Source organism: Suricata suricatta, chromosome 9 (assembly GCF_006229205.1).
Source record: "Suricata suricatta isolate VVHF042 chromosome 9, meerkat_22Aug2017_6uvM2_HiC, whole genome shotgun sequence".
NCBI lineage: Eukaryota > Metazoa > Chordata > Mammalia > Carnivora > Herpestidae > Suricata > Suricata suricatta.
Window position 1 is genome coordinate 40,851,032 of NC_043708.1, and position 25,285 is coordinate 40,876,316.

The window sequence follows — 25,285 nt, forward strand, 5'->3', positions numbered from 1 at the left end:
CCCTTTCTCTCTCTCTCTCTGAAAAATAAACACTAAAAAAATAGATCTTGGCATTTACAACAACATGGATGGAGCTAGAGTATATTACGCTAAGTGAGTTAAGTCCGACAGAGAAAGACAAATACCGCATGATTTCACTTATATGCAGGACTTAAAGAAACAGAACAAATTAACAAACAAACAAAAACAAAACAAATATGGAGAACAAACGTGTTTGCTAGAGGAATGACTGAAATATGTGAAGAGGATAAAGAGGTAGAGACTCCCTGATATAAAGTAAGTCATGGGGATGAAAAGTACAGCATAGAGTATAGTCAATAATATTGTAGTACCTTTGTATGGTGACAGATGGTAACTACTCTTATTGCCATGAGGAGAGTATAATGTACAGAATTGCCGAGTCATTGTGTTGTACACCTGAAACTAATAAAAATTGTATCTCAACTATACTTCAAAAGAAGAAGAAAAAGTTTGTCCCAGCATCCCCAGGAAAGAAATTCTATTGTCTACCTCCTCTCCTGTAATATATTAACCAAAGGCAATTCAAGTCATTGAAAGAAAAATAAAATTATTTTAGCCACTCTACTGTTACCTTTCCTAGTTGGAAAATAAATTCTTCAATTAAAATGAAAGGTTACCAAGTAACGCTTAGCATGCATCCCCTCATTTCTGAAGGAGATTTGGCTACTCTCAGTTGGCAGCTCTTAAGGACCGTATTGAAAGGTATGTGCAATGAAAGGGTCAAGTTTAAGACTTCTTTAAACCTCTGCTCTCCCTCCCTGTTCATGGCTTCCTGGTGTTAGAGATTTGTTTAATGATCAACAGCGGTTTCTGTTTCTACCACAGAGTCTTTCAGAAAGTAGCATAACCAAGTCAATGTTTAACTGGATTCTTTGGGTCTGAAATGGCAGAGTGGGAGTTGAAGGGACATCTCCGTGGAAACCCGGCTCCCAGAAAGTGGCCAGAAGTGCTCCTGTGTGGTGAAATAAAGCTAGAAAGGCATCATGAACTAATTTGGGGAGCTGGGGTAAAATTTTGAAGTACCTTAATTAAAACAAGCCAACTTAAAGGCCCCAAACCACTTCCCCCATGGTTCTTTGAATATCTTTAACATGAAATGGGCCTGGGCCACTCTAAGCCTCACCCTAGACTGACCAAAGTAGCACCTTTGAGAAACAAAGAGGAAGAAATGCCTTCAGCCAGCCCTGTGGACTTTGCATTCAATCAGAATCTGGAAGAAAAGAGTTCATGTTTGTTCCGAGGCCTGCAGGACCGGGACGAAGCTCTAGAAGGACAGCTGCCGCCTCTCCGAGAGACCGGGTATGGAAGATACTCTGCAGGTAAATGTAAGACCCATCATGAGGTCTGCGTATTTGGGCCAAGGAGAGCTATTGACAGATGTGCCTGACTCTTGGTTTCTGTTACAGTATCAGAAAGTTTCTAAATTGCTGAAATGCAAGGGAACACGTTTCAACTGAAGGCTGAGTGTTTGGCAATTGTTAAGTATTCTGGGTACATTGAAACAGGCTTGCAACAGCCCTGCACAGAGGGCTTCTTACCATTCTGCACGAGAAGGAAAAAAAAATCAGTCTGTTTCAGCTTAGTTTATAGTGTGTTCAATGTTTATACCTAGCTTTGCCAGACAATTAAAATTATATAGATAAGATGCGATAAATTATGACAATCATATGTTTCAGTTAGATTCTAAATGCGAATCATTCTCTCCAGTACCATTTAGTGCATCAGGCTTTGTTGTTTTGAAAGCAACCCTTTCGCAGTGAATTCGTCCTAATGTGAAGTTGGAAACCACCCCAAACAGAATTGATTTATTGCAATACAGATGAGAGGATGAGTCATCCCTCCCCAAGCCCACATTCTTCACGCGGAATGTGCACTAAGTTCTGTCATCTGCAGAACTAACAGAACTTTTCCCATTATGATTGGAAGCTCTGAGCCGGAAGTGGGTACAAAGCATCCTGGGACATTTGAGAAGATGTAATATTTTTATGAAAATCAAAATGGTAATTAAACAGAGATTCTCACTTGGGAAGAGAAGTATATAATGTGTACATATATATATCTGTGTAATTTTTTTCTTTATTTATATTCTGAATCGATAACACAGATTTAGATTACCTGGATCGATAATCCCATTACTGGTCAAGTTGGCCAGAAAGCCTGATATTCTCTTTCAGTATCTGGTAGATCTCACCTGACTGATTGTCATGGCTATTTTCTGTGGAACTGACAACCCTGAACTGGTTGTATATGGCCTGTTTTTATGCTCTTCAACGTCCTAAGCACATAAGTGGGAATTTTCCTCTAGTTTCATTGAAGAATTCCTTTTTATGCAAACCTGTATCCAGAGTTTTTAGGATTCTTGTAACTGAATAGTGAAAAGTAAGTCTAATGTATTAGAGTCCCACCTGGAAAATATTCTTATTTTTGAAATGACAAAATCACATTAAAAATAAATAAGAAAAGGATGGTGAACATCCTGACCCCTAATTTCAAATGACCCATAGTCTAACCCCAGCTCCACTAAATACCAAATTGTCTAACTTTGGACAAATTACTGCATCAATTTTCTTCACCTATAAGTCAAGGGTAAAAATAACTGCCTGACATAGCCTGTACCATTTGGGATGAATTGAATTACGTAATGAGGTGTTATCACTGAAATCATCGTATAAAAATAAGGAGTAGTCAGGCTGCTGAAAAAAGAGTGGTGCCAGAAATACATCTTTTAATCAAAAATGTTATTTCTTGTCATTACTGTTGTTTCTGTCTTATTCCATATGCTGGCATCTCTTGAAAGAAAATAAGGACGTGGAGATGTTTTTAACATGGTCATTCAAATGTTGTAAGGATAGAAACACATAATTACGCCAGGATTTTTCCATTTAGAATGCAAAGTGAAACTGTAGGAGAGCAATCTAGAAATTAGAATGCTTCCAGATTTCGGAGAGGAAGAGACAAAACTTCATTCATGCAGCATTGGCTACGGAAGTAGTCCTAACACCCCTGGATAATCAAGCGAAAAAATAAATCCGTAATGGACCTCTTGAGCCCTCGCTCTGTTTCTAATAAGGCTTAACTCTGTAGCCCTGTTTTACTTCATCAGGAAATATTTCTAGGTTGTATTGTGGGAATACACAAGTTGTATTGTGGGAACTTGTGGAAATTTCTTTCCCTAGTCGGGGGGACTATTTAATTGGGAGCACACAATGCTAAACATTGCATTCTCCTATTATACACTCAGACTCCATTTTTTATTACCTCTCTCTCCACCTAATACCTATCCATCTATCTATCCACCATCCATCTATTTTATGTGAAAGGAGTATTTATTTTCATTTCTTAAAGATATATATTTTTTTCTGATTTCCCTAATTTATTTTGTGGAGATTTTGTGCAATGAAAACAAGTGAAAAAGTTTCTATTTTCTGGACCAAACTCTATGTTTGAACAATATTTGTAGTCAACACATTGTTGATTTTTCAGATTTTCCTCTAAATATCAGTCCAGGGAAGAAGTGAGGAACGCAGAAATTAAATCCTGTGTCTAAGCTAATATTTAATCATTCACATCCATGTAGGACCCCTGCTTTATGTGTTTCATCTCCACATTTAACATGTAGGTTGGACATATGTAACTAAAAAGGTATCAGAATATATTAAAGTCTAATGATTAGCCCAACTTAATAGTACATTTTTTAATGGTTTGTTTTTATTTCTCTCCCAAACCTTCAAGTGCCCGGGGCCATGTATTTTGACATCCCACTGGAACACATGCAAACAAGTATTATTAAAAGGCATCCACCCCGAAGACCTCAAGTAAGGTGAATTTTAAAGGCTTCATAAAGAATTTCTTGGATTTAATGGTAACATCCCTTTTTACTATAACCATAAAGAAGGGATATTGAAAATGACTAAGCTAATGAGAATGTTGTTAAAGAGAATGTCATCAATTGCAAAGACTATATTTCTTTAGGATTTCCCTTTATAATGATTTCACTTTTAAGACCACCACCAAAGAAAGGGAATATAGTATCAAAGGCACAGACATTCTGGGATTCAAAAGACCTTTGCATTTTGCATTTGATGAGTTAGAGGACTATGGAGAATCACTTGCAACAAACAATAGTAACAATAATAACAGCTAGTACTATTTAATTACCACCGACTTCAAGTCACATATACTCTGGGAAACTTGAGTGATGTCAATCATTTAATCTTCATATCTACTCTACGAGAAAGGAAGTAGTATCTTTGCTTTGTAAGTGTGATTAGAGAATTAAGTAACTTGTCCAAGGACAGTGGGACTCAGATATCCAACAAGTCTCCAAAGCTCATGCTCTTAACTAGCAGCATAGTTGATCTCTACAGACCTTTTATCCCTAACCTTTTATCTTTATAAATGTTAACTGGTTACTGAAATTAGGAACATTGGGTTCCAAGGCAGCAAAGCAAGAGATTTAAATGCATTCACCTTAATAAATATTTAATGAATGAATTCTCTCTAGAGAAGTATAAATTCTAAGAACTCTCATCCTAGAAGGGGAAAGAGATCTGAGGGGTCCCTGAAAATGAACATCAGCTAAGAGAAGGGTTTGGGCTCTCCTGTGAGCAGGATCTATCACTGACATTTGGGAAAAAGGAATTGGAACCAAATCCCACATGATACACAATTCACCCAGACATCTGGACAAATCCCAGAAATATTTGAGCTCATTTGTTGGGGATTATTTCTGTTTCAATTGGTTTTTATTTACTGTCTTCTCCAGAAGCTCACAATCATTATTTGAAGTGATTATATTTTTTGTTCACCAAAAGAGCCTCATTTCTTATATTAGAAACTTCAAAACGTTTTTAAAGAAAAATAAAAGTATAAATATATAAAACTGATATATAATTTTAAAACTTTTGAGCATATCTCTAACTAAACTGGACAACTTAAAAACTTACCTTTTATTCCTAAAACAAATATACCTTTTTAAAGTAATGTGCTTAATATAATGTTCCTATGGAGCCAATAAGCTGAAAAACTCTAGTAGAAGATATTACTATAACCAGCGAAAAGTATTTGTAGCCATCTGTAATTCACAGAGTTCTTTTTAGATCTGTCAACCCTAAAGCAGCTAAAGCTAGGCTTTGGTTCTCAAGTCAGTCAAGGGCAAAAGGAGAACTTTGGAGTTTCAGAACAAAAGATGGTATCCCCACATCCTAACCAACCCCCTTAAAAATGAAGAATCAAGACAAATTATTTGAGTGCAAAAACTGTGTCTTATTGAGTCTTATATCTTCAATCACTAACACTTAATATGTTCTCCCAAAAAGCTTATGAATGAATGAACGGTGAATGAATAGATGAATGAATGACAATGAGACCCATTAATTCCTGATGGGAACAAAATCAAAATGCCTTTTCCCTGCTGCTGTAGACCTTAGCATCCGTGTACTGTAAGTGTAATTGACTAGTTGCCAACATGATGAATTATGAAGATACGGGAGCGTTTGTTGAACCCAAGAACTGGGAGGCACGTGGGCTTCAGGGAATAGCTTTGTCTTGGAACCTGAAAGGCACAACTCTGTGTCTCCCCTGAGCGTTCCTTCATGAATTCTTTATTCTTCCTGCAGATCGACTTTTTTTGCTCCTCAGGACCACTTGGTGAAATACGGACACCCTCAATTCCTGAATTTGCATTTATAGTTCCAGTTAAATAGACAGATTGGCCTGGCTCTTTAGGCTCTAATTTGAAATTCCTCGGAGAAAAGATCTTATTGGTTCAGCCTTGCTCATGATTCCAGTTCTGTTCCAATAAGCTATACCCAGAGAATATGCTCATGCAGTAGAAATGTGGGCAGAGAAGCCCACCCCCCTCACACACCCCATAAATTCTGGAAGCAGTTCCCAGAGAAGAGGGAAATCACTGGGAACTTGGCAGACACTCCCAAAGATATCAACTATAATTATCTTCACAAATGAGGCTCAGCACATTTTCCACCACAAATGGGTTTTTGAGAGAATAATAAATGCTGGGTTCCCATGACATGCTAATTAATAGCCTAATCTCTGCCAAAGAAAATTCTAAAAGTATTTTTAATTATTAAACCAAATCTAATTGCATCCTAAATAATTTGAGTTGCACATTTGGCACTCTCCACTTCCTAAACATCTACTCCTCAAGTAAAGAGCAGGTCATGAACTAACGTTCTCCAACTTGGAGGTGGGAGCCGCTACCAGGGAACTCTCAATCCAGTGTGCTCATCGTGTGTTGAAAGGAGATCACTGCTGTCCCTCCTGGCCTGACTCACCTTCTCATCCAACCATCTCTGGTCCAACCTAAGGTGGAGATGATCAACTGCCCCCACCCCCAGGGCCCCAGGAAATATGATTTCCTCAGTGACTCCCTCCCTCACCTCCTAAGATGGGCTTAAATCTCACCATCCTAGAGGCTTATCATAATAATCTCTTGACAGTTGCAATCCTTACCCTGGTGGCCCTGGCTCCTCTGATCTGCCATGGTCTTTTCTCCAGAGTACCTGGCTTCCATCTAACACACCAAGCAATTTACTTCTATTGTGTTCATTCTGTATTTTCTTCATCACCTCCCTCCCAGTGCTAGAATATAGTCTTACACAGAAGCAGAGATTTTTGTCTTCACTAATGTAACTAAGTGTCTAGAACAGTACCTGGGACATAATAGGTGATCAATAAATAAGAGTTGAATAAATGTTGGATGAATGAATGCAAAGGGGAAAAGCTGAGTATAAAGATTGCCAGTAAGAGACAAGGAGGCTGGTTCTGACCTAGATGGTTTTATTGTTTGTTTTCAGTATTATAGGGTTTGCCACGAATTTATTCCCTTTCCTTGCCTTTTCTCTTTGCCCATTTTCTCTTATATGTTTCTTTGTGCTTTGTGAAAATGCTTTATATATCTGAGACTAGCCCTTCGTTAGTTATGTGTGTTACAAATATCTTCTCTGCATCTACAGTTTGCCTCTTCATTTCGCATGGGGGGGGCATGTGGGTGTGGTGTGTTTGTGTCACAAAGATTTCCACTTTAAATCTGTCAAATTTCTCAATTTTAATCTTTATGTTTTATAGTTGCTGTATTTCGTCTATGAAATTTTTATTTTCCCCAAGATCATAAAGATATTCTTTCTGAAATTAATAATATTTGCCTTTTCACATTTAGGTCTTAATCCATATAAGATTCATTTGGGTACAGATGTGAATTAGGAATTTAACTTCACTTTTTGTCCATTTGAATAAGCTACTTCCCCAAGACTCTTTTTGGAATCATCTGTTCTTTGACCATGGACTTAAACTGTTACTTCTGCCATATGTTCAAGTTCCACAGCTTCATGAGTCTGTTTTCAGGCTCTCTCTTCTGTTGCATTGATCTATTTGTGCATTTCCCTAGGAACTCCGCACTGTCCTAATTGTGTGCCTTTAAGCATAGTCTTTAAGTATCGAATACGGCAGGTCCTTTTATTCTTATTTTTCAGAATTGCCTTTGTTAATTTTGGTGCTTTGCTCTTCCATGTGAAGTCTGGATCTTTTTGTCAAACCTTGTTAACAATAGTGTGACTGAAATGCATTCGTCGATTAATTGGGGAAAAATTGACCACATTTATATTACTGAGTCTTCTAAACTACAAACATGGCATAAATTCCCATTTCCTCTGATTTTCTTTTAGATATTTTAAAAATGTTTTTTAGTTTCTTCCCAGGGGTTTTGTGTGATTAAAAAAATTTTTTTTAATTTGTTCCTAGGTACTGTGTCAGTCTGTGTTCAACCAGAGAAACAAAACCAGTAGAGGTAGATTTCATATATAAATATATAATATATTACATATATATATTTTATATATATTACATATATAAAGACATATATATTATATATGTAATATATTACACTTTTTTGGCAGGTAATTGGCTTATATAATTATGGAAGATGGCAAGGCAAGTTCAAAATCCACAGGGGAGGCCATCAGGGAGGTCAGGCTACAAATGCAAGGTGTGAGTTGAAGCTGCTGAACAGAAGTAGAATTCCTCAGGGGAGTCAGCTTTAAGATTTCAACTGTTTGAATCAGACCCACTCAGATTAACTAAAATAATCTTCTGAGGCACCTGGGTGGCTCAGTTGATTAAGCGGCCAGCTTCACTCAGGTCATGATCTCAAGGTTTGTGGGTTCAAGCCCCGCATCGGGCTCTGTGCTGACAGCTCAGAGCCTGGAGCCTGCTTCAGATTCTGTGTCTCCTTCTCTCTCTGACCCTCCCCTGATCACACTGTCTCTCTCAAAAATAAATAAAAAGACCTTAAAAAATGTTAAAAAAAATAAATTAAATAATCTTCCTTAAAGTCAAATGATTATTGACCTTAATCACATCTACAAAATAATTTCACAGAAACATCTAGATTAGTGTTTGAATAACTGGAGGCTGTGGCCTAGGCAAGTCCATGCTGACCGTCAATTATGAACGAGGGCCTCCCCCGCCCATTTTCTTTTCTTTTCTTTTTTAGAGATAGGAGAGGGAGAAAGAGAACCTCAAGTAGGCTATATGCTCAGCATGGAATCCAACACAGGGCTCAATCTCATGACCCTGAGATTATGATCTGAGCTGAAATCAAGAGTCAGATGCCCAACCAACTAGGCTACCCAGGCACCCCTCTCCATCTAATTTCCTAAATGATTATTACTTGTGAATTAGAAAGCTACTGAGTTTTGCAGATTGAACTTTGTGTTCCACAACTTTATTGAAATGAATTCTAATTGTCTATAGATTCTTTTAGATTTGCTAGTAGACAACATCTTCTATAAACAAGAATAAAGATTTTTCTTTCTTCCCAATTCTAATTCTTTCTTTTGTTTTCTTGACTTTTGCTTTGGCTAGAGTTTCCTTCTCATGTTGAATACCGGCAGTAATAATGGGCATCCTTTTCTTATCTATAACACTAATAAATCTGCGGTTCGAAAACTAAATAGATTTGCAATAAGATTTTGATAGATGCTGGTCAGAGTCCCAAAAGGAATCAAATGCCATACTCAAAGTAGAATAATTCAAGGAAATTTTCTTTACAAGTAACTATTAATGAGGTTTGGATCAGGAAGACCACAGAAGATATTAAAATACCCACTAGTGGCAGCTGAGAGATAACCATCTCTGAGCAAAATGACTCAGAGAGTGAGAGACTTCTAGAACCTAGGAGGAGACAGGTAGAGGAAGGTGCTTGGAGAGAAACAGGAGGACACAACCAGCCCAGTATGCCCTTGGGAAGCCGGGGGAAGAAACACCCTGTTCTCTCTTCTCTCAGATCTCCTCCTGGGATGTCTCCATGGCTAAACTCAATGGGAAGCCTGAAGGCAAGAGAACTGGTTACTCACAGGCAGAGAACAGGCTAGAGAATGTGGCGAGTGGATCTGGAGAAGCAAGTGGGAGCTACCTGGCACAATGCCATTGACTAAATTGTTGACATCCCCTTATTCCTAGTGTGCTAAGAGTTTTTCTTAGGGCTCAGTGTGAAATTTTATTGATATTTCCCCTTCCTCTATTAAAATAATCATACAAATTTTCTTTTTAAACCAGTTGATAAAGTGTAGTAAACTAATAGACTTTATGATGTTGAACTATGCTTATATTCCAGGCATAAATCCTACTTGGCCACAAGATACATATACAAATACTTTGTGAGATGGTCTATGCTTAGGGTTTTCACATCTATTTTCATAAAAACTGTCCTATAATTTTCTATACTGTCTTTTTCCAGTTTTGCTTTCAGGCTTGTACTAGTTTTGTAAAATTCACTGATTACTTTTTTCTTTCTTCTATTCTCTATAGTTTTTGATATAACACAGCTGTTATCTTAAAAGTTTGATGAAACAGGCCTATGAAACCATCTTTAGCCACCTGGACTTTGGGAGGAATGAGAAATTTTCCTACTAACTTAATTTCTTAGTTGTTTCAATTATCTGATTTCTTCCTGATTTAATTTTGCTAATTTATGTTTTTCCAGAATATTGTTCATTTATAATGTTATAAAGTCTTAGCTTCTTCATCCTCAACTTCTTTTTTTAAATATTTATTTTTGAGAGAAAGAGAGAGACACAGCATGAGCAAGGGAGGGTCAGAGAGACAGAGAAACACAGAATCTGAAGACAGACTCTAGGCTTTTAGCTAGCTGCCAGCACAGAGCCCGATGCGGGGCTACAACACACAAACCACAAGATTATGACCTGAGCTGAAGTCAGATGCTTAACCCACTGAGCCACCCAGGCGCCCCTACAGCTTCAACTTCTAAAAAAAACTTTTTTTTTTTAATTTGGGTATAGTTGATGCACAATGTAATACTAGTTTCACGTGTACAACATAGTGATTCACTCCATACGTTACTCTGTGCTCACCTCAGATACAGCTACCATCTGACACTATACAATGCTATTATACCACCACTGACAATATTCCCCATGTTGTGCTTTTCATTCCTGTGACTTAGTCATTCCATAACTGGAAGCCTGTACCTCTCATTTCCCTTTCACCTGTTTTGTCCATCCCCTACCCCCTGCCCTCTGGCAAACACCAGTGTGTTCTCTGTGTTTATAGGTCTATTTCTGCTTTTTGTTCATAGATTTGTTTTGTATTTTAGATGCCACATCTAAGCGAAATTGTATGGCATTTGTCTTTCTCAGTCAAATGAGACTGTTAAGTGACTTATTTCACTTAACCTTATACTCTCTAGGTCCCTCTATGTTGTAGCAAATGGCAAGGTTTCATCCTTCTTTATGGATACATAATATTCTTCATATTCAACTTTTTGATAATGCTTGTAAAACTAATCTTTTAACTTACATTTTGATGCAGCTCTCTTAAACCAGGTAGAAAAGTAGAGAATCAGCCCCTGATTTCAAGCTGTGATCCTTGTTCTAGTTTACCATCTTACTCAGCATTTTTAGGTCCCCTTTAATTTGTAGAAATAACTCAGAGCCATCAGAAGGCCCAAATTCCTTAGGGATCAACCTCTTCCCAGTCTCTACTTTTGTTTTTGTTTTTGTTTTTGTTTTTTCTGGTCCATGGAGAGATATATCTTATATTAAAGGGCAACCACATTTTTTTTGGTTTTATGTTTTAATTTTCATCGATAGGTGGTTGGAGCAAATAAAGTTATTGAAATGTGAACTCATTGCAATGCCTTGACCAGAAACTCTTCCTTGGGCTTACAATCACTTGCTCCAAGACTGTCCTGGACACCTTTGCTTTCTTCCCAGAACCTTGGAAGACATACATTTTTGAGTCATGGTGCCAAACAAATTTTGCAATTTCTTTGAGCTCCTCCTGCCCATCTTCCTCTTCCCATTCGGACACAGAAGCAATCATATCCGGTCACTGAGTCACCAAGCTCAGTGACTTCTGCTTCATTTTTAATCTCCATTTCTGAATCTCCCAGCTGAACTTTCAACTGATTATCCTGACCATTTGTTTCATTTGAGAAGCCAAATAATCCAGATAAATAATACATTTTTTATAGCATGAGACTAAAAAAAGAAAAAGTGTCATTCTACCATTCTAATTCTCCAATAATTTCTTCCCTTGTATTCTTTCAAAAGGTGATGAAGTGAGGCATCTTGCTTCCCAAGCAGGGAAAAGGAACATTGATACGAACCTCATAATTCTGGGACAATTTCAGTGGACTGGTTTGTTTAGAGAAGCCAATTTTCCAACAATTTTTTCTGCATAGCTTCTCAGACCAAGTGCAAATACTTAAGGGAGGGATCTTATTTGTAATGTTCGTTGCTGCCATCTAGTGCCCTTTGTGGAGGAATAGGGTGATTCTTAAGTGTCTTTCCAAAGGCCAGGAAGAAAGTAATTGCCTGGAGAGACTTCTTACAGACACCTACTATTTAACCCTTATCAGAATTATGGGTTTAAATAAATGAGTCTGAAAATTTAAGAATATAAATTTACACTTCCAAAGAAAACCTGGCCCTAAAAATTTATGGATATGTTATTTTAAATAGCTTGAAATATTTAAATAACTGGATTCTTCAGACTCACATTTACAATATTGCTCCACAAACAAATCCTCAGTGGTCTACTCTGAAGTGGTTCTTTATTCACTTGAGGTAGTATGGAAACCAGTAGCCCCAACCTGGAAAATCATCAGAATCCCCTGGAGATACATTCCAAAGAAACAACTGAGAAGCTGGACTTCATTGAAATTAAAATATGCTCTGGGACACCTGGGTGGCTCAGTCTGCTGAGCATCTGACTTCAGCTCTGGTCATGATTTCTCAGTCTGTGAGTTCAAGCCCCACATTGGGTTCACTGCTGTCAGCATGGAACCCACTTGGGATCTTCTGTCCTCATCTCTGTGACCCTCTCCCACCTGAGCTCTCTCAAAAATAAACATTTAAAAAAAGAGTTCTGCTCTGCAAAAGACAGTGTCAAGAGAATAAGAAGACAAGTAGAGAAGATAGAGGGCAAGTGAGCATCTGAAAATATGTTCAACATCATATGCCGTCAGGGAAATACAAATTAGAACCACCATGGGATCACACCATACATGTATAGAATAGTCAAAATCCAAACCACTGACAACACCAAAAGTTAGGGAGCAGCAGGAACTCTCATTTCTGGTGGAATGCAAAATGTAAAGCCACTTTGGAAGTCAGTTTGGAGCTTTCTTATAAAACTAAATATTCTCTTCCCATACAATCTAGCAATCATGAGCTTTGGTATTTACCCAAATGAATTGAAAATGTATATTCACACAAAAAACTTGCACATGGAGGTGTATGGTAGCTTTATACATAATTTCCAAAATTTGGATATAACCAAAATGCCCTTCAGTAGATGAATGAAGAAACCGTGTCACATCCATATAATGGACTATTATTCAGCACTAAAAAGAAATCAACCCTCAAACTATGAAAATACATGGACAAACTTAAATGTGTATTGTTAAGTGAAAGAAGCCAATCTGAAAAGGCCGCATACTGTATGAGTCCAAGGATATTGATATTTCAGAAAAGGCAAAGCAATAGAGATTATAAAAAGATCAGTGGTTGGGGGCACCTAGGTGGCTCAGTCAGTTAAGTGGGCGACTTCAGCTCAGGTCATGATTTCACAGTTGGTGGGTTTGAGCCCCGCATCAGGCTCTGTGCTGACAGCTCAGAGCCTGGAGCCTGCTTCAGATTCTGTGTCTCCTTCTCTCTCTGACCCTCCCCTCTCATGCTGTCTCTCTCCCTCTCTCTCTCAATTTCTCTCTCTCTCAAAAATAAATAAAACATTAAAAAAATTAAAAGATCAGTGGTTGGTTGCCAGGGGCTAGGAAGAGTAAGTGAGGGAAGGATGGGCAAAACAGGGATTTTAGGGCAGTGGAACTATTCTGTAGGATGTGACATTGGGGGAGACATGCCATTATACACTTGTGCAAATCCATAAAATGTACATCAAGAGTGAACCCTAACTTAAACTATGGACTTTTAGTGATAATGACATGTGAATATAGGCTAATCAGTTGCAACAGATGGTGACAGATGCTGATAATGGAGGGGGTTGTACATATTTGGGGACAGAGAGTATATGGGAACTCTCAGTACTTTCCACTCAGGTTTGCTATGAACCCTAAAAATTAAAGTTTTTTATATATATTCATTATATATTGAATTATAATGAATTAAATTGAATTGTAATGAATTATATATATGTGTGTGTGTATATATTATACTATGTATTGCACTATATACACTATATACACACACACACATATACACATATTTATTCTCAGGACATATCCCAGAACAGTTGAATCACAATCCCCAGTGAATAGTCCAGAATTTCTTTTTAATTCCAAGAGAGTCTGATGATCAAGCAGGTTTAGGGGCATGTAGAAGAGGAAGGAGCTTAGGATTTGGAACTGGGCAGGCTGGAGTTTGAATTCCAGAGTTGCCACTTTCTTGCTATGCATCCTTGGACCAGTTACTAACCTCTCTATGCTGGGGAATCATTATAATTGCCCACAGTGTTCACAGGAGGATTGAATGAGCTGCCATTGTGTGACCCTGGGCGTGTCAGACATGGGGGCAGCTGTAAAGGCACATGGGCCCCATCGCCAGGAACAACCAGATCCTGAGCCAAGTCCAGGGAGTGGAACACTTTCTCATTCTCCCCTTCATGCCCTAAACCCCCCTTCAGCCCTTGTCAATTCTTCTCCCCACAGGTGCATGACTATCTCCCCCTCCATCTCTGTTCTCCCCATGTCCTGATCTAATCAGCGGTTACTTCTTGTGCCAGCAGGTCCCATCTGCCCAGCATCTTTGTGTACTGCAGAGAAGAGAGCCAGACAAACCTCTGTCTTACTAGCACTCATCACCTCTCATTGCATTCTTGTGTAGTTATTATGTTAAAAAATCTACTTTCTCACCTAAGGTGAGAATGGAACAGAGAGCCACTTCCTACCACAAATGCAAATTGCCTGGCACATGTCTAACCTAAAGATGGGTTCTTCCCCTTCGTCTCTCCTCCCCATCTCCAAATCCTCTGCCCTTGTCTTTGTCCTTGCCAGCTGAGCTTTGGGTTGCTCCTGCAGAAAGGAATGCAGGCTGTTTTCCCCAGAACAGCTCAGGCCAGGCCCAGAGACCAGGAAGTTGTTCTCCAGGGAAGCAGCGGGAGGTACAGGTCATGCTCCCCATGAGTGCTGTCTGCTCAGCGTCCGTTTCCCTGTCTCCCTCTTCTTTCTTTTCACTCCAATCACCTTGAAAGCCAGACTGGCTTCCAGGTCTACCCCTTAATAATGCAACAAATCAGACTAAAATGAAAAATAATTTCAAAATAAATTATCATTTGCCTGTAGTGTTAGACTAACATTGGAGCAGTGTTCACACTGTCTGTCTCAGTGTGGCATCTCCCACTTGAGCTCTATCTTCTCCGTTTCCTTGGCCACCTTGTCCCGTCCACTAGCTTGTCAGTATTAGAGCTTCTCAAGTCTTCAGTCCTTGGCTCTGCTCTTCTCACTCTTGACCTCCTCGATGACTATGGCTTCAGTTATTCTCTACCCAGGGATGATTCCCAAACATGCATCTCCAGCATAGATGTCTCCCCTGAGTTCCATGCCTATATATCTCATTATCTACTCAACATCTACACTCGTATGCCTCAAAGGCATCTCAAACTCAACCTGCTCCAAACTGAATTTGGATCCTCCTGTTACACTCCATTCACACCTAGGTTCCCATCTCAGTGAATGATAACACTATCCATCCTTTTGGATGCCATGTGGACCCTGAACTCTTCCTCACCAATTAGCCCAAATCTTGTTTGGTAAGTTACAAATATTTGCCGAGCCCATCGATTTCCTTCCATGAACCCCCAACCCATCTCCTTTGTCCTTCTACATGCTCTCACACATCTGTGATTCATCTTCTCTAGATTTCACACTGCAGCTAGAGTGACATTTAAAAAAAAAAAAAAGCAAATGTAATCACACCACTACTTTGCTTCATACATGTCAGTGACTGCTCACTGCTCCTAAGAAGACCAACACCTTTGGAATGCCCCACTCGGCCCTACAAGACCTGGCCCCTGCCTGCCCCTCCAGCCTCATTTGAGACATTTTCCCTTCACTTTGCAATTTCTTGCAGTCAACCAACTTCTTGCAATTTCCTCAAAGATCATGCTCTCTCTTACCTCAGGGTTATTGTTTATGTTGTTCCCCCCACACCTGGAGCACCTTAGTCCCCTAAAATTTCCTAAGTGTCCAACTTCTGCTGAAAATTCTCCTTCAGGAAACTTTATTGGACTGCTTCCTTACTCCTCTCCCCCTTGAACTAATTTTCTAGGGATTCTGTAACAATGTACAACAAACTGTGGAGCTTTAAACAATAGAAATGTATTATCTCACAACTCTGGATACTAGAAGTCCAAGATCAAGGTGTTTTTAGGGTTGGTTCCTTATGAGAGCTGAGAGGAAGAATCTGTTCCACGCCTCTCTCTTAACTTCTCGTGGTTTCCTGAAAAATCTTTGTCACTCCTTGGTTTGTAGGAGCACCCTCTTCACATGGTGTTCTCCCTGTGTACATGTGGGTGTGCATCCAAATTTCCCTTTTGTAATGAGGACACATTGGATTATGGGTCACCCTGCTCCTGTGACTTCATCTTAACTAATTATATCTGCAAGGACCCTATTTCCAAATAAGGTCACATTCTGACATATTGAGGGTTAAGATTGTACTTTGTAATTATCATATTTTTTTAATGTTTATTTATTTCTGGGAGAGAAACAGAGCACAAGCAGGAGAGGGGCAAAGAGAGAGGGAGACACAGAATCTGAAGCAGACTCCAGGCTGTGAGCTATCAGCACAGAGCCCAATGCAGGGCTTGAACCCACAAACTGCAAGATCATGATATGAACCGAAGCCAGACACTTAACTGACTGGGCCACCCAGGTGCCCCAACACACCATACTTTTAAAAGGCAAATTATATCTTATGAAACAAATGGATGGGAAAGTAAAATTGATACAAATGAAAATGCATTTTTAAACAAAAGTCACCATAGTGCTACAGTAGACAGTAAGCTCACTGAAGTCATTCTTGCGAGTTAGCAACGTGTTATAACAGAGAGGCTACAGGAAAGAGGTGGAATGATGTCAAATGTGGAAGGTCATTGTGAATGAAAGTTCAAAAGCTAATGAAAATCTCTTAGAGTATGATGTACACCTTAGGACTCCTTAAAACTAAAAGGAATCTTTGAAATGTTCAGTTCAAAAGTTCCTATTAACAAACATTTGATCTTTAGGCAATTTTAATAGCTTCTTTGTGTAAAATTAGGTCCCACCTTTAGCATCATCTAAAAATACCTTTAAGCCATCCAGAAGCTTCTAAGAATTTAGCAAAACTTTAAAACAAAGCAAAACAAAATCATCCTTTTAAGCCTTCACTGGGAAACTTCTAAAAAGGAAAACCATAGGGAAACACCACCCAAATTAGACACCCAGTACATTCAGAGGGGTCACGAAGAAGCCTGTGTGTCAGAGGACAAACATTCATGTTCTTGCAAGGGCAGAAGATAATAGGTCACCCCTGGGGAATTACAGACGCCCCATGTAATTATCAATGAATAATCACACAAGCAAAATCTATATGTTCCCCTCATAGATTGTAAGGTCCAGAGAAGGCATGTTGGTTTCATTGACCATTGCACCCCCATGCCTGGCACACACCAGTTGTTCTGTATGTACTTACTGAGTAAACAAAGAAATTCTACGGGACTTCCAGGTCCCTGCCTGCAGGTCAGTGTGGAGAGACCCACCTTTGTCTCCTGGTCTGCTCGGTCATTTCCCAGGGCTCCAACTTCCAGAGCATTAAGTCATCGAGGCAAGCAGGGCTGAAGGCAGGTCCATTGGTTCATCAGCTGCTTCCCAGTGTTCATGATCCCTTGAAATTCCAATGTGATTTCCCCCATAAAGACAATCGTCTGCTGAGAAAAAAAAACAAAAAACTTGTCTAAGATTTGTAAGCCCACTGCACTTTCATTTCATTTAAATGTGCCTCAGGAGCGCCGGTGATTGTTATTGAGGAGGCCGAGGGAGGTTCTCTGGAGATCTTAAAACTAGGTCACTTCCCTAGGGACTCAAAGAGTTCAGCCGGGCAGTTAAGGAATGAATAAAAAATTCCTGGTGCCGCTTTCATCGTTAATACTCTAAGACCCTTGTTGTTTGATAACTTTGGACTTGGTCCCTCGATGCAGACAGAAAAGGATTCTTAGTCTTTTAACTCTCTGACAAATATTCAGATCAATAAGTCACTGGCAGCTGCGAAAGGGAACAATAAAGAACCCAGATGAGTTGAAAACTCTTGCACAGACACAACCGTAATCCTCTTGAAATCACCTTCCCCGTGTGTTCTCAGGAATAAGTGCTGCTTTTGCAAAGTGGTAAGATAGTTTAATGTCTGGCTTTTATGTTTCATCATCTCATGGTATGAGGAATGCTGAATGCTCTAAATGTTGGACTTCTAGAAGCTTGAACCCATTGACCTGCCACAAGTAATTACTTCTAAAAGGCTCCTGAGCCAGCAAGAAGCCAGAAGGATGCACAGAGCAAAGGTGAACTGCACCGCTAACTGGAGGGCGGGGGTAACGGGGGATGGGGGGAGGGGGGGGCGTTCCTTTCATGCACTCCCTGCGAGAAGACCTCAGAGACAAATCAAACTATTAGGTCATTCAGAGTCAGGACTTCCCAAAGCTATTCATTCTCTCCTGGGCCTGCCTCCAACTGACAAAGACTCTCCTCTCTGAGGTAAATTCTGGGCCCTTCACTTCCTGGTGAAAACAGGAAGATGTAGATAAGAGAAAGGAATTTTACTTGGACACTGGTAGTTCTAGAAGTATCCAAATTTATGAAAAATCTAGCATGCCTCTTTCCTTTTCTTCTGCACCTCAGGTTCAAACTTCCCCTCAGGTTCTTCATTCTCAAACTTTAGGGGAAATCATATCTACAAGGTGTCCCGAACTTATTTGCCACAACCTCACCAAAAAAGGAATCCTTGGAAAAGGTGTTCTGAAGAGCTTTTTCCTTTTATAAGTTTGTCACTTCCTGCTGAGAAAACTCCCCTCATGTAGACATGAAAACTGTGAGGTAGTAGATTTTCAACCCTTTCCACCCCTGATTCAGTTGTGAAGCCAGCGAGGTGCTGCTACACAGCTGGCTGATGTGGTCAGAGATGCCCAGGTGCGTTTTAGACCCTCTAGGCCACGTTTGTGCTGCTGACGGCACTGTAGAGACGGTCCCCTTGTGAGGCTCGCGACAGCCAACCCGGTCACTGTCCACAGGGCAGCGTACAAGATACCACAGAGCACATCTGGGTCCCCTTCTTGGCCACAGCAAGGGATGAACAAGGCCGTATTCACCCCCTGGTCACCCTCAGTAACTGCACTGTTCCACGGGGGTGTATGACGCATCAGAGGAGGTCACCAAAGTTACAAACCATCAACTTCCTAACATACCAAGGCTTACATTGGTATATGAGGGTACAGTCTATGGAAATGCTTAGCCATTCCGTGGCTCCCCTCTGATTTCATAGCCAGACAATTAGTCAATGGCAGCAGAGGCATTTTGAAGAAAGAGGCCAGTTTTATCAAACCAGAACCCTTTTGTGGGGAGATAGTAATAAGCATCTATTGACTAGGGAAGATATTTCATCAAAATGAGATGTGAAAGGATAATTCCATTTCAGGTTAGCAAAACTCTACAGGAACCTTAAAAACTATATTAGACACACAGCAAAGCTTTAGTCACTGAAGGGTACCCAGAAAGGACTCAGTGAAGAACTATAATGATCTACCTTTGACATCACAAGAGATCTCTATGGATTATAACTGATGGCTGATTAAGATCTTATTCTGTTTCAAAAAGATTTGCAAGTTGTGGATTCCAAAGTCAGTAACAAATTACCTAGTTTTAACGAGTGTGGCATCTTTCACAGCAGGAACCAGAAAAGACAATGCAAACTCCAGGGTACATGCCCGGGAAAAGACAGTATTTACATAAGATGAGAATGTTGGAAATGAACCGTAACAGACAAGAGGTAAGTATGGTGAGAGAGAAGAAGAGTGTCATATTTAGCACATTTACTCCACAGAATCACTGCCCTCTGACATGGATGTAGTTTAGCATTCATCGCCCGTCTTTACTTAGCATTTTAAATTTGGCCATTGGCACCGAACTGAGAAGAATCAGCAAGATCCCTTCTGCTACCGACCCTGTCAAGTCTTTTCTTTCTTTTCAGTCACAAGGACAAATCTATGTCCCAAGTCTGTTTTTTTCTTTCTTTCTGATTTTGTTTGCCCCCACAAATTGCTCCTGTGACATTCTGGCTTCAGCAGGAAAATGAGGTTAGATCATTTTTCTTCTGATTTAGTAAAACAGAGGGGGGAGAGTTGGTCTTTATTTTGATACCTAGACATCCCTCCATAATTCAAGCCATAGAATTATCTTACAAGAATGATCTCTTGTAAAATACCTCTTTACAGTAGTGTTTTCTATAATTGTCATATTCCAAATTCCTCATGCTAGTGTTTAAGCCAAAAGTCACCGTCTTCTGCAATTCTAAATATATCACTTCCCTGCCAGAGCCTGTGAGCTCTCCACTTTCCTAACAAGCCTGTCTTGCGCATAGAGAAGTTTCTGTACCATCTAGTGGGAAAAAGAAAACTGTGTTCTGGTTAGGGGAGGGGACCACAGATGAGTACCGTTAAGCACTCAACTCGCAAAGTGGCTGCTCTCTTGACCTACACTGGTGGCAGTAGCTCAAGGGGAGAACACTAATCGGTTATAGTGGATCATTTTCAGGCCCAAGCAGAGCTGAAGAAAAGCCTTCACAGTGATGCAAGAATTAATAAGCAAAAACCAAGGGACCATAAAGCCAAGAAAATCCTTCAAAGCATCCCAAAATATAACAGGGACCTTCCAACCTTTCTGCCAGATGAAACCTTGAACAGAAGTCCAGGTGAGTCATGAATTATCTATTTTTAGCAAAATAAAAGATTGTCAATATTTTTAAAACTTTATCGAATAAACTTCCAGGGAGGGGGTAGGTACATAGCAAGGAGTGTCCTGGGGTTTCTGCCTGGAAGGTAGAGATCACAGTGTCATGTAATTTTGGGTGGCCGGGAGGAAAAGACAGAAGCTTCAGCACCGGAGTGGGTAAGAGGCTTACTGTGCTTTCCAGGCATTCTTGCAATCCTTGCTCCACAAGGTCATGACCTGAGCCAGTGTCAGATGCTTAATTAGCTGAGCTATCAAGGTGCCCAGTGTGTATTTTTTAAATTTAACCTTGTGAATGAAATAACTGTGAAATTATGGACTTGATATAATGGTAATGCATTTTGCTAAAACATATATATTATAAAATACATAACCAAACATTTTTGATGTTTATTTATTTTTGAGAGAAAGAGTGCATGCGAACAGGGGAGTGACAGAGAGAGAGGGAGACAGAGAACCTGAAGTGGGCTCTGCACTGACAGCAGAGAGCCTGATGCAGGGCTCAAACTCACGAACCGTGAGACCATGCCCCGAGCCAAAGTTGGACGCTTAACTACTGATCCACCCAGGTGCCCCACCATCAAATATTTTTAATGTTTTATATAATCCCCATACTACTGAAAATCCCCCCCCCCCCCCCCCCCCGCTGGCCTCTGTTACTTTCATCTTCCCAAATTAATTTTGAAGTTGGATACACTTTCCTCTGCTCACTCAAAACCCATTTAGGATTTTAAACATTGTATTTTTCTTTGTCTTTTTTCTTAAGTCCAGCAACCCCAGAGAATCAAGCAGGGATTTATAAAAATGTAACAAGTAAAAAGACATCTAGCTCAGAAGTTCTTAAACTTTAATGCTATGTATACAGAACTATGTATATAATAATTTATGAATGATTTAAGAGATTTTCAAGGATAAAATTGAACATACGAACTTGGCCTCACATGCTACTTTAGGCCTGCATTATCATAACATCAAGGGTGGTGTGAGACTTGAGCTATTATTAATATTGCATTAGATCCCACCATTAACAAACATTCTCTTCCTGTTCCAAAGCTCCTGCGTCTAGTCAGCAGAAAATCTCTGTTCCCAGTGTGAACGGGGCCTCCGGCCGTTCTTGGCTCGTGTGCAGAGCAGGGATGATCACAGCTCCCGGCCCCAGGGGATGAAGTCTTCCCCAGTTCCCAGTTCAGTACTCCTCACCACCCAACATCCTCCGACTGGCTCACTTGTTCACTCGTAGACCCGGTGCCTGGGTTGGTGCCTTATGCAACAGGACAGGCAACCAACCAACAATGACAGTATAACTGGGAGACCTCACAATCTGAAAGCCAGAAGGTTTCCCCGAGGAAGTGATATTTAATCTGAGACAGGAAGTAGCAGGACAAAGGGGACAGGAACCCACATCCATCCAGGGTGCTGGAACATTCAGAACCATTCACGATTACAGCACCTGCAAAAGCTCTCGATTGGGAAGAGAGATTAAGGTAGTGACCAGTGACGACTCTGAGGCACAGGCAGCACCCAGAGCGCAAGTCACGTCAAATAAGGACTCTGAACTTGAGCTTAAGATTCAAGGGAAGCCACTGAAAGGTCAGGAGAGCCACACAATCAGGCTTACATTTTCAAGCATCATTCTGTCTACCCTGTGGAGGATGAATGGGAAGAGAATGCAAAAGGATGTGGGGACACAAGGACCAGGAGAGCAGGGTGACAGGAGAGAAGGAGCTGAATGTGAGATATTCAGGAGACACGGGTGGCAGAACCTGGTGATGAATCAGATGTGGGTACGTGGAGAAAGCACAGAGGCCAGAAGGATTGGTGGGTTTCTCTTGAAGAACTGGGCAGACAATGGGGCAAAACTGGGACCATTTGCTGGATTAGGGTAACTGGGAGAAGAGGGAGTTTGGAAGAGAAAGAGAAGGTGAGTCTGACATGTTGCCAGGAGACATAAAAAGGGAGGAATCCAGTGGTACAAAACAGCATATCATAGTTCAGGAGAGAGATTGAGGTCAGACATAAATTAACTATCATTTCCTGTCACTACTATATGTATAGAAAATAACAATAATTATAACAACATTCAAGGGTAGTCCCTTACTGAGGCAGAAAGGAAACTAATGAATCACGAAGCATAAATTCTCACACTGAAATGCTTGGTTTTCTCATATAACAGTATGTAACATCAGTTATCAAGGGCTTAAATGAAATATGCCATGAGATTTGATAAACAAGTATCCTTAAGATGAAATCCAAAAATTATGGCTGGTTCAACCAGTTGGAGGGGACATTCTGGGTTTTGACCCAGGGTGATTTTCCTAGCTCAGAAGTGGTCATTGCTTGTTTTCTTAAAAGCCATCCTTCCTTAAATGAAGCCCTTGTTGTTCTGAAATGCACTTTAAAAGGGCCTTGGGTACAGCTTAAATAAAGAGCGTACGTACATAAAATCCCATACCAAATAAATTAAATCTATTCTAAAAAGTATAGAAAGTAAAGTGAAATTCATGACACTTTGAGCTCCATAGGTCTATATGTCTGGGGCCCAGCCCGAGCATTTGTGTTTCTAAAACACTCCATAGGGGACTCTAATATGAGGTGAGAGTGGATGTCAAGATCAGAAAGTGTAGATCATGTGCCTGGCACATAATAGATGTTCCATAAATAGCACAAGGCAACATCACCTGTGCAATACTCTTGCCAAAAATGTGTGTCCTTAATTTAATCACAAAGAAACACAAACCCAAATTTAGGGTCATTCTACAGAACAATTGATCTGGATTCTTTAAAATGCCAGAGAAGAAGACAATGAAGGGGGAATGGAGGAAGAGGAAGGGAGGGATCTAGACTGAGGATATAAGAGAACAGGAAGAGGAGGGAAGGAGGGAAAAGACAGAGAAAAAGGAAAAGAAACAGGAAGGGAAGTGTCTTGAATTAAAGAGACAGGAAAATAAAATGCAATATATCATCTTAGATTGGATCCTGGATCTAAAAAATAAAACACAAAGATGCAAACAAGAAGCAACCATAAAGACCATTGTTGGGACAATCATGAATATTAGAATGTAGACCATATATTAGACAACAGTAATATATCAATGTTAAATTTCCTAAGTGTAATAACTATATTGTAGCTATGTAGGAAAAGTGCCCTTGCTGTGAGATTTGTGGTGATGTTTGGGGGGGATGTAATTGCAAGTAGTTCCCAAATAACTCAGTTGAAAAGCATGTGTACATATGTTTATGCATGTGTATAATGAGTTGGGGCATATAGTATTATTCTCGTGACTTTCATAAAAATTTTAAAAAATTTTGTGAGAGAAAGGGCATGAGCCGGAGAGGGGGGCAGAAGGAGGGCTGGAGAAAAAGAGAGGGAGAAAGAGAATCCCAAGCAAGCTCCATGCCCAGCACAGAGCTTGATGTGGGGCTCAAGCTCATGACCACAAAATCCTGACCTGAGCTGAAATCAAGAGTTGGACACTCAACCAGTTGAGCCACCTAAGCACCCTTTATATATACATAAGAACACCAAGCAAAGAATTCTGTGTTCATAAAAATCTAGGCACTTAATAAAGAAATAAATCATTTTAGGGGAAACAATTAAATAAACTTTAAATTTTCTGTAGGAAATTCACCAAATGAAGATTTGGGGGAACATCAAGCAAGGAATGACTGTTGTCCCCAGAAAATTGGCAAAATGGAAATGTGGCTCCATGAACAAGAGGCCCGGGGACAGCTTCTCTGGGACAGTTCTAGCTCTGACTCAGATGAATTTACAAAAAGCGAGAAGAAACCACAAGCACTGGTGAGGACCAGAACTGAGAGAATCCCACTTTTTGATGAGTTTTTTGATTGAGAATAAAAATGCTATTCACTGACCTAGAAATTGTGGCATTGAAATCTTGCTTTCCTGTAAAAATTCTTCAGATTAGTTATATAAACTATTTGGAGGAAACCGAGTCACTGTCCTTCATTTGGAGTCTTACAGTCAACAGGTTTGTCATATGTTATTAACTGTGCTACGTAAATGCCTCAAAACTTTGGGTGTCTGTTCTTTTCTGGGTCCTGCCAGGCTCAGCTGGGTGCTTCTCTGTGGCCTCTTGTGGGATCTGTTATGTAGCTAAAGTCAGAAGGCAGCTAAAATGGAGTCATCTGGAGATTCAACCAGGACACTGAGGCAGTTGGACCCCATCCCTTCCCCCATGGAGTCTCAGAGCCTCTTTACTTGGTTGCTCTGAGTGGTCTTTCTATCAAGGGTATGAAGCTACTGTTATATCAGCCCAGGACTCCCCATGGCAAACGTTCCAAGAGGCGGACGCGGAGCTGCCAGTGGTCTTCAAGCCTCAAAATGGAATGAGCTCCCCGTCACTCTCGCCACATCCTATTGGTTAGCGCAAGTCACCAGCCAGCTCGCCATCCATGAAAGACAGGTCTACACAAAGGTACAGACTCGGAAGCGTGACCTGTTGGGGTTCATCTTTGAGACTTGCCACCACACCATACTTTAAAATTTCTTTTAATGTTTTTTATTTATTTTTGAAAGAGACCACGTGAGGAGGGGAGGGTCAGAGAGAGAGGGAGACACAGAATCCAAAGCAGGCCCCAGGCTCTGAGCTAGCTGTCAGCACAGAGCCCGACATAGCACTCAAACCCACCAACTATGAGATCATAACCTGGGCCGAAGCCAGACACTTAACTGACTGAGCCACCCAGGCGCCCAACACACCATACTTTTAAAAA

The 25,285-nt window shown here is 40.2% G+C and overlaps 1 protein-coding gene and 1 long non-coding RNA gene across 3 annotated transcripts in view; one reads left to right on the forward strand and one right to left on the reverse strand.

Annotated features, from left to right (window-relative positions):
- LOC115302723 overlaps positions 1 to 17,519 on the reverse strand; it is a 78,402-nt gene extending 60,883 nt beyond the window's left edge. The window contains exon 1 of the long non-coding RNA XR_003913600.1: positions 17,317 to 17,519. This is a non-coding gene — a long non-coding RNA (uncharacterized LOC115302723). The remainder of the gene's footprint in view (positions 1 to 17,316) is intronic.
- Positions 947 to 24,431, forward strand: CCDC198 (coiled-coil domain containing 198). 2 transcript variants are annotated; one of them, XM_029952668.1, is made up of 6 exons: positions 947 to 1,340; positions 3,754 to 3,836; positions 18,025 to 18,111; positions 19,494 to 19,592; positions 20,357 to 20,513; positions 24,172 to 24,431. In XM_029952668.1, the coding sequence occupies exons 1-6, from the start codon at positions 1,118 to 1,120 to the stop codon at positions 24,399 to 24,401; spliced, it is 879 nt and encodes a 292-aa protein (XP_029808528.1). In that variant the 5' UTR covers positions 947 to 1,117; the 3' UTR covers positions 24,402 to 24,431. The 2 variants fall into 2 exon arrangements, with proteins under 2 accessions (XP_029808528.1, XP_029808527.1); XM_029952667.1 differs by having other exon boundaries at positions 948 to 1,340; positions 19,491 to 19,592.
- The last annotated feature ends 854 nt before the right edge of the window (positions 24,432 to 25,285 follow it).